The sequence below is a fragment of the Ziziphus jujuba genome, chromosome 4, assembly GCF_031755915.1.
Source record: "Ziziphus jujuba cultivar Dongzao chromosome 4, ASM3175591v1".
Classification (NCBI taxonomy): domain Eukaryota; kingdom Viridiplantae; phylum Streptophyta; class Magnoliopsida; order Rosales; family Rhamnaceae; genus Ziziphus; species Ziziphus jujuba.
In genome coordinates this window covers 12,126,961-12,137,182 of record NC_083382.1, presented here as the reverse complement: position 1 = coordinate 12,137,182, position 10,222 = coordinate 12,126,961, and the positions used below count along the sequence as shown (strand labels likewise).

The 10,222-nt window shown below is 37.6% G+C and overlaps 1 protein-coding gene across 1 annotated transcript; it reads left to right on the top strand.

Moving 5' to 3' along the window:
* Positions 1 to 1,266: 1,266 nt before the first annotated feature.
* Positions 1,267 to 8,971, top strand: LOC107416917 (receptor-like protein 33). The gene is made up of 2 exons (XM_048472496.2): positions 1,267 to 1,924; positions 6,612 to 8,971. Exons 1-2 carry the CDS (start codon positions 1,267 to 1,269, stop codon positions 8,969 to 8,971), a joined length of 3,018 nt encoding a protein of 1,005 aa, XP_048328453.2.
* Positions 8,972 to 10,222: the final 1,251 nt, after the last annotated feature.

Sequence of the window (10,222 nt, the reverse complement as noted above, 5' to 3'; positions counted from 1 at the left end):
TTACCCAATTGGCAATGACAATTGGTAATAACCGTTTAGGTTGTGAATTCAAAATATGGTGTTGAAATCTTCCCTCCCCAATTTGTCAAAAACACAAAAAAATAAAACATAAAAAGTTTTATGTGGCCTCCAATGGTGTTGAAGCATGGAATCAGAGAGAAAATGCGTAAGTTTAAAAATATGATTACTTTGAATTCAAGTGATAAAATTTTTCATATTGACTTCCAATGTTGTAATTTAATCGATATATACAAGAATGACTTTTCCAACAATATATATTTTGGGTAGTAAAAGTATGGGTCAAACCTTTTATTTTATTTTATTTTTTTTAACAATTGTTTTCTTAATGCTAAACCATGTAGACAATAGTATGACAATTACCAAGTTTCTTAAGATCTTTTTCCTTGAATTATTTTATTAGTTATTATAATCTAAAAGTATCTACTTTAATTAGCTCAAGTTTCACAATTCAATTGATAATGATCACAGATAAACCCTAAGTACTAGATTAAAATTTGGTGTTGAATTTTCTCCCTTCCCAATTTATTAAAAAACAAAAAAAAAAAGAAAAAAAAAAGATTTCATGTGGCCTCCAATAATGATAGAGCAAGGAATTAAAGAAAAAAAAAAACCTAAATTTAAAAATATCATCCATCTAAATTTGATTGATAAAGTTTTTAAGATGACTTCCAATGTTGTAATTGATCGATGCAAGAATGTGGCTTAATTTTTATTATTACAATATTTGGAAACAAGGATGATAAATGATTTTTTTCTTAGAAATAAGTCCTATTGGGAAAAAGAGTCTAGTTCAATCGGCCATCAACTTGTAAGTTCTGTTTCCATCTACTTCTACTAGCTATTTGAAATCTGCATACCAATTGTACAAATCTCAAAAAGAAAAACACTCCTAAAATTTACTCAAAAGTACAAAAGATCATTTATTAGTGTCGTGATTATATTTTTAAGTATGAAGACCCTATTTGAGAAAGAGCACCAATCATCTAGATAAGTGCTTAACAGAATATGTTTCTCCCTATAATATTTTTTATATATATTAACAGTATTTTACAGTCCAATATTAGATAATTATCTGCTAGTCCAAAACCGTGTTTTGCTATCTTTATTCTTATTTTTTACTTTTAATTAATGGATCGGCCATCTTTCCAACTCCATTATTTTCTATAAAACTGACATCCATTTCCCTCCCCATCCCACCATCAATATCAAACATTAATATCCTAAAAAAAAAAAAAAAAAAAAATCATGGACTTCCTACCACTGCTTCATCTTATTCTCATCATCACCACTTGCGTTGCTTCTTTTGGGCAGCCACTTTGCCATAATGATGACAACGTTTCCTTGTTAGAGTTCAAGAAAAGCTTTAATTTAGACAAGTTTGCTTCTATAAATCCTTTTGCATATCCCAAAGTTTCATCTTGGAGACTAGAAGAGAATGGAGATTGCTGCTCATGGGATGGCGTGGGGTGCGATACTGACACCGGTCGTGTCGTTGCTCTAGACCTCAGCAGTAGTTTCCTTCATGGTTCTATAAACTCCACCAGCACGCTCTTCAACCTTTCTCAACTTCAACGGCTTAACCTTGCTGATAATGATTTTAACTTCTCTCATATCCCTTCTGCAATGGGTCATCTTTCAAGGTTAACATATCTCAATCTTTCTCATTCATCTTTTTATGGTCAAGTTCCATTTGAGATCTCAGGACTCTCAAATCTGTCTTTCCTTGATCTATCTTACAATGATTTGGAATTGAAGAGTCCAAATTTGAGTAGGTTGGTTGGAAATTTAATAAACCTGAAACAACTTCATCTTACTTATGTTGGCGTATCCTCCACAGTGCCTAGCTTTTTGGCAAATTTCTCTTCATCAACATCCTTACTTCTAAGTGATTGCGGATTGCAAGGTGAGTTCCTGTTACGGAATTGGGAGAAAAACAAATAGCAACGGAAACAAAGAAAACGAAGAACAAACACACAATTTACGTGGAAACCCTTGACGGGAAAAACCACGGGCAGGGAGAAGCAAATCCAATATCGAAAGATTGGTACAAAGGTGAGCCAAATTTTGAGATACCCCTAAAAACCCCAATTACAGCCCAATTACCCCGAGACCTCTGCTTCCACCACAGAGCCCCAAATTTTTCTCCAAAATTAGTTTCACCAAATGGGTCGCACCGCGAGCTTTTCGGGTCGGGTCAACAAGAATTCGGGTCACTAACTCTAACAATCTCCACCTTGACACGAATTCCATATAAGGAATAAAAAAAACATACAAAACTCCAATCTTCGATAAAAGTTGCCATCCTCTTCCACAAAAGCCCCTAAAGGCAAAGCTCAACAACAAACACCAACCAAGTCCAAGCAATGCTCAAACTTGGCTACTGGAAGTGCCTTGGTCATCATGTCAGCAGGATTATCATGAGTACTCACCTTGCTAACAACAATATCTCCACGAGCAATAACATCACATACAAAATGATACCGAACATCTATATGTTTTGTCCTCTCGTGAAACATCTGATCCTTAGTGAGATAGATAGCACTCTGACTATCACAATTGATGATCGTACTCTCCTGCTCAGAGCTCAACTCACCTATCAACGCCCTTAACCAAATAGCTTCTTTCACCGCTTCAGCTATAGCCATATATTCAGCGTCTGTAGTTGATAGTGCAACTGTTGCTTGCAAAACAGACTTCCAACTGATAGAAGTATCTCAAATAGTAAATACATAACCAGTAGTGGACCTCCTTCTATCAAGGTCCCCAGCAAAATCTGCATCAACATATCCATTTACACCCTCCTTACTTCCACCAAACTCTAAACAAGTGTTAGTAGTGCCTCTCAAGTACCTTAGAATCCACTTGACAGCTTGCCAGTGTTGTTTGCCAGGATTAGCCATATACCGGCTCACAACACTAACAGCATGTACAATGTCAGGACGGGTACACACCATAGTATACATCAAATTACCAACAGCACTAGAATAAGGAACATGTGACATATACTCAATATCTCTATCCGACTGTGGTGACATATCAGCAGACAATCTAAAATGAGTAGCTAATGGAGTACTTACAGGTTTAGCGTTCTTCATTCCAAAACGCTCCAGAACTTTCTCAACAAAAGATCTTTGAGTCAAGAAAAGTTTACCTACAGATCTATCTCTCTCAATCTCCATACCAAGAATCTTCTTTGCCGCTCCCAAATCTTTCATCTCAAATTCACCACTCAATTCTGCTTTCAATCTGTTGATATCGGATTTCTTCTCGGCCACTATCAGCATATCATCAACATAAAGCAACAAATAGATAAATGAGCCATCTTCCAACTTCCTAAAATACACACAGCTATCATATTGGCTTCTAGAATAGCCATGGCTAACCATAAACCCATCAAACCGCTTGTACCACTGACGAGGGGATTGCTTCAAACCATACAAGGACCTTTTCAACAAACACACATGATCCTCTTTTCCTTCAACCTTGAAACCTTTGGGTTGCTGCATATAAATTGTCTCCTCAAGCTCACCATGCAAGAAAGCGGTCTTCACATCTAGTTGCTCCAACTCCAAATCATGCATAGCAACTAGCGCTAACAAAGCACGAATAGAAGTATGTTTAATGACAGGGGAAAATATATCATTAAAATCAACTCCCTGTACCTGTGAATACCCCTTCGCTACTAGACGTGCTTTGTACCTCGCATCTTCAACACTAGGAATGCCTTCTTTCTTTTTGTAGACCCACTTGCATCCCACAATCTTCTTACCCTCTGGAGGTAATGCCAACTCCCAAGTGTGGTTCTTATGAAGCGACTCCACCTCTTCCTGCATAGCAATTAACCACTTTGCAGAATCCTCACATGAAATGGCTTCATAATAGTTGCAAGGATCACTGGGACTCTCGATCTCCTGTGCTGCAACACAAGCAAAAGTGACATAGTCAGCTAAACTAGAGGGCTTCTTGATCTCCCTGCGAGGTCTATCCTTGGCAATCGAATGCTCCTGCACCTCCTCAATTCTCTCTTCTTCCACATGAGTGGGTGTCTCAAATGGGCCTGAAACGGAACCATTCTGTGAAGTACTTACTTCCTCCACCCTAAACTCCACCTGCTTTGGCATACTGTCTGAAACAACGAGCTCCTTTTTTGGATGCAGCATTGCCATCTCATCAAACACAACATCCCTGCTAATCACAACCTTAGATGACTTTGGATCAGGAAGCCAAACTCTGTATCCTTTTACACCCTGCGGGTAACCAAGAAATATGCCCTTCTTCGATCTAGGCTCAAGCTTACCATCATTAACATGAACATAGGCAGGGCATCCAAACACCTTCAAATCTAAATAATTAGCAGGTTTTCTTGACCATACCTCTTCAGGAGTCTTGCAATCGATTGCTGCCGATGGAGAACGATTCACTAAGTAGCAAGCTGTAGCAGCTGCTTCTGCCCAAAATTCCTATGCTAACCCAGAATTCGACAGCATGCATCGGACTTTCTCCATAAGAGTTCTGTTCATCCACTCAGCCACACCATTTTGCTGCGGAGTTCCTCTAACTGTGAGATGTCTAACAATCCCTTCGTTTCTACAAAACTCATTGAAAACACCATCACAGAACTCCAATCCATTATCTTTACGAAGGCGCTTCACCCTTCTTTCCGTCTGCTTCTCTACCAAAGCTTTCCATTGCTTGAAGATAGCAAATACGTCATTCTTGTGCTTCAAAAAATATACCCAGACCTTCCTGGAGAAATCATCAATGAAGGTCAACATATATCTGCCACCACCCTTAGAAGCAGTACGTGCGGGTCCCCAAAGATCTGAATGAATGTAGTCTAGAGTACCTTTGGTTTTGTGAATTCCAGTACTGAAGCTAACTCTCTTCTGCTTCCCAAACACACAATGTTCACAAAACTCCAACTTCGAGATACTCCGATCACCAAGCAAACTCCGTTTGCTCAACATCGCCAAACCTTTCTCACTCATATGGCCCAATCTTATATGCCACAAACGAGTAACATCCGAATCTGACATGGACACTGAAACAGCAGCCGACCCCATGACCACAGAACCCTGTAGCCTGTATAATGTACCAACCAGGCTAGCTTTCATCACCACCAAAGCACCCTTCAGAACCCTCAAAACTCCACCTCCACCAGAAAAAGAACAACCAGACTTGTCCAAAGCAGATAAAGAAATTAAATTTTTAGACATATCTGGAACGTGACGTACCTCAGATAGTGTTCTGATAATTCCATCATGCATCTTCACCCTTATAGTTCCAATGTCGATGACACAGCAAGGATGATCATCTCCCATCAGCACAACACCTTTATCCACCGGAACATAAGAAGAGAACCAATCCCTATGGAGACAGATGTGAAACGAACAGGCTGAATCCAAAATCCATCCCTGCTTGCCCGAACTATCCTCAGTCACTGAATAAACATCTCCATCTTCAATTTCCTCATGTGCGACACTGGCTTCGGCATGTTCCTTACTCTTCATTATTTTTATTCTGAAGCTTACGACATTCAGTTTTGATGTGCCCCTTTTTCTTACAGTAGTGACAAATAAGGTTTCTGAACCTTGACTTCGATCTTGGCCGACTACCACCATTGTTATTTTGATCTCTAGATGATGTTCTACCTCTAACAATCAAACCCTCTCCTCCGGAACTCCCAAAATTATTGTTATCCGAACTGCTGGTCAACTCCTTATCAAACAACTCCTTAGAATATAAAGAAGCTTTCACGTCCTCCAATTTTAGGGTTTTATTACTGTAAATCAAAGTCTCCCTAAAATTTTTATACGATGGAAGTAAGGAACGCAGTAGCATTAGGGCCTGGTCTTCATCATCATATTTAATGTCCATGTTTGCCAGATCCAACAAAATAATAGAAAAGTCATCTATGTGTGTTTTAATAGATGTACCTTCAACCATAGAAAGGGTGTATAGACGGTGCTTCGCAATCAGTTTCGTTGTGAGATTCTTTGTGATGTACAAAGATTCCAACTTGTCCCATAAGTCCTTTGTTGTCTTCTGATCAATGACCTCCCTCAAAACTTCATTGGACAAGCATAGCTGAATGGTGGATAGGGCACGCTCATCAACCTTAGCTTTCTTTTCGGCATCCCACGAAGACGGCATCTGCTCCTTGCCAACCAACGCCTTGTGTAAACCGTTCTGTGTCAAAATCGCCTTCATCTTGACTTGCCACATGGAGAAACTCATGTTGCGCTCAAATTTCTCAATGTCGAACTTTGTTGCCATGATCGAAAGAAAAAAATTCCCAAATAGATCGACGCGTCTCTGATACCACTTGTTACAGAATTGGGAGAAAAACAAATAGCAACGGAAACAAAGAAAACGAAGAACAAACACACAATTTACGTGGAAACCCTTGACGGGAAAAACCACGGGCAGGGAGAAGCAAATCCAATATCGAAAGATTGGTACAAAGGTGAGCCAAATTTTGGGTCGGGTCAACAAGAATTCGGGTCACTAACTCTAACAGTTCCCAAACGGAATTTTTCAACTTCCAAACCTACAAGTTCTTAATATGAGGAACAACCCTCGTCTTTTAGGTTATCTACCTGAATTTCACTCTAATAGTTCTTTGGAGGTATTGCTACTTCACAACACAAGTTTTTCTAGAAAAATACCCTCTTCCATTGAAAACCTTCATTTCCTGCGTCAGTTAGATTTTGGAGCATGTAGGTTTTCTGGGTTGGTTCCATCTTCGCTCCGTAAAATAACCAGGCTTACTTCTTTGGACCTCTCAGGAAATAATTTTGAGGTAAATCAATTTCCTTCTTTTCTTCAAAACCTCACCCAGCTCACCAAGTTACGTCTAAAAGAATGTCAGTTAACTGGTGAAATTCCAGGTTGGCTTGGAAAACTAACCCGATTAACTGATCTTGGACTTTATTCAAATAACTTGCATGGCCATATCCCATCATCCCTTGGCAAACTAACTAGGCTTACCGATTTGAACCTCGCAGCAAACAATTTTGAGGGTCAAATCCCTTCTTTTCTTCAAAACCTAACCCAACTCTCTGTGTTATGGATTGGTGACAATCAATTCACTGGTGAAATTCCATCTTGGTTGGAAACCTTTACCCTTTTAACTCATTTAAATCTTGGAATGAATAAACTGCATGGTCTTATCCCATCTTCCCTTGATAGACTAACTAGCCTCACTTATTTGGACTTTCAAATGAACAATTTGACGGGTCAAATCCCTTCTTTTATTCAAAACCTCACAAACCTTACATACCTTTCTCTTCAAGACAACGAATTGAGTGGCACACTGTACTTTGACGTGTTTCTTGGCTTGAAAAATTTAGAGTCACTTTTATTAGGGCGTAACAAGTTATCCATACTTGTTCAAACTAGCAATATGAATGCAACTGTTCCAAGGTTCCGAAGTTTAGACTTGGCTTCATGCAATTTAACCGAATTCCCTTATTTTGTAAGGTATCAACATAGATTAGAGTGGTTGGTTTTGCATGGAAACAAGATACATGGTCAAATACCTAAATGGATATGGAACCTGAAAATGCAGATTATGGCCAATGTCGACATTTCTGACAACTACTTGACAGGCTTTGAACAAACTCCAGTTTTCATCGCTTGGGTTCACTTGATCAGCTTAGATCTTTCATTCAACAAACTAAAAGGCCAGTTACCAATTCCTCCACCATCCACCATTGAGTACCATGTCTCAAATAACAAACTGAGTGGACAAATTTCACCCTTCTTTTGCAATCTGAGTTCGCTTCTAGTGCTTGATTTGTCAAATAACCAGTTGACTAGTAAGCTTCCAAAATGTTTGGAAAATTTCAGGAACACTTTACTGGTCTTGAATATGAGTAACAACCATTTTCGTGGTAGCATTCCCCAAATGTGTGCAAATGGAAGCAATGTGAGAATGATTGATCTAAGACACAATCAGTTCCAAGGAAGTTTACCACAAATGTTGGCCAATTGTATGACGCTTGAAGTTCTCAATCTCGGGAATAACCGATTCAATGATGTTTTCTCTTCATGGTTAGGGACTCTTCCAAACTTAAGGCTACTTATACTGCAATCTAACAATCTTCATGGAGTGATTAGGGAACTTAGCTATCCTGGGTTTTTTAGTCTCCATGTTTTTGATCTCTCCAATAACAGTTTTGCAGGTAAATTGTCATCTGAATTCTTAAAAAATTTGGAGGCCATGAGATTTAAAGACCCTGCCAATTCATCGTATCTGGTGGCAAACTTCAGTTTTGATGTAAAGGCTGTAACATGGAGCGATGAATTTGCTTACTCAATAACCATAACAAACAAAGGAAGGGTTATGCTTTATGAAAAGGTTCAAGAAGTTTTTGCAGTCATTGACCTTTCAAGTAACAGATTTGAAGGATCAATTCCAGAGAGTTTGGGGATTTTACAAGGGCTTCATGTCCTTAACCTTTCCAACAACATTCGCACTGGTAAAATCCCATCAACCTTGGGAAATATAACGGAGCTTGAATCACTTGATCTTTCCAACAACAAGCTCTCAGGACAGATCCCTCAGCAACTTGCACAATTGACATTTCTTAGTGTGTTTAAGGTTGCTCATAACAATCTCACTGGACCTATACCCCAACTTAACCAGCTTAGCACATTCGATGTCAGTTCGTATGAGGGGAACATTGGATTATGCGGAAATCCATTGCCAAAAAAGTGTGAAAGTTCAGTACCACCTTCAGGCTTTGAAGATGAACAAGATGCAGAGTCCGCATTGAAGTTTTATTGGATCACAATCGTGCCGGCATATGTTAGTGGACTAGTAATTGGAGTGGTTATTGGGCAGATATATGCAACCAAGAAGCATGATTGGTTTGTGAAGACCCTTGGCCAGTGGAAACAAAAACGCAGGAGGAGGAAGATGCAGAGGTTTCCATGGAGATATTGAAGCTCAGGCAATATGTCATAATAATTTGGAGTTTTCCGTAACTTGTATTTTATTTTATTATTATTATTTTTTAGCAAGAGTTCTTAAAGTTATATGATGATTTTGTTTAGGCTATACCTCATAATGTTTTACGTGTGTATATATATATATATATATATACACCAGTTGACTCCAAAGCATTTATTCATTTACTTTTTGTCGTTGTTGGTTTTGTTTTCTTTTGATTTTTCCTTTTTTTTTTTAATGGTAATAAATTGAATGGTGAAATTCTAAATAGAAGTCTAAGATGATAATTCTCGATTTTTTTTTTTTTTGGGTGGAGGCAGAAAAAAGAAAAAACCAATCGCTTCTTTGATTTGTTTTGCTTCATTTTTTTTTTTCTAAATTGCCTCTATCAAAGCAAAAATGCGTATTTGTACAATTCAATATACCAATATGAGATATTTCCAGTGCACTTCCATCCATATCCAAGTACAGATATTCAAAACACAATCAGGTGAGTATGAGACCTACTATATATAGAAAAATGGTGGACTGGAAAATTGATTGCAACAATTGCAATATATTTGACTTTTATCATAAAGGCAACAGGACGAAACTGCCTATTAATTTCCTTGTTTACTTGGAAACATTTCTCTAATTATTTAACAATTGCTATTTTCTTGGATGCATTTGTATTTTGCGTGTTAGGTGTAATTTAAGTTGTTTTCTGCTGTAGTCAAGATTTGTCATACATAAATTATAGTCCTCTAAAACTTTTTGTTTGATTGAAGACTTTTTTTTTTTAACTGATTTCCATTTTTCTTTTGGTGTTCAATTTAATTATTAGGAGAAACGACCAAATTTGATAATAAAACTCGAATAGCCCATCAATATCACCGAGTTCAGAAGGATCAATAAGATAAATATCAATGCGGACTCTACTTAGACCTCTCTAGAAAAATCTATCATTATCTTGATTTCTCCTAGGAACGGACAGCTAGTGTTTAGAGATTGAAAAAAAAAAATTGTAATTAAGATATTAAATCTAGAATCATCTAAATGGGTGAAGGAAACCAGACTCTTACTGGCATAAAAGGATGTATGAGTTTAAAGTTAATCTAATATAATTTTATTTTTAATAACCTTTATTTAGTCCATAAACTATTATTGAATAATTATATTTTTCCCTGTAAATTGTGCGTAGTTATTTTTTTATTGGATAATTATTTTTTACACTTCAATTTGCATAGATTTTAAAAATAGTTAATA

Bases quoted from the DNA above. Each gene is read 5' to 3' on its own strand.
- LOC107416917 (XM_048472496.2), top strand. From the start codon at position 1,267: ATGGACTTCCTACCACTGCTTCATCTTATTCTCATCATCACCACTTGC. The intron at 1,925-6,611 runs GTGAGTTCCTGT...CTCGTCTTTTAG, and splicing joins AAGTGATTGCGGATTGCAAG to GTTATCTACCTGAATTTCAC.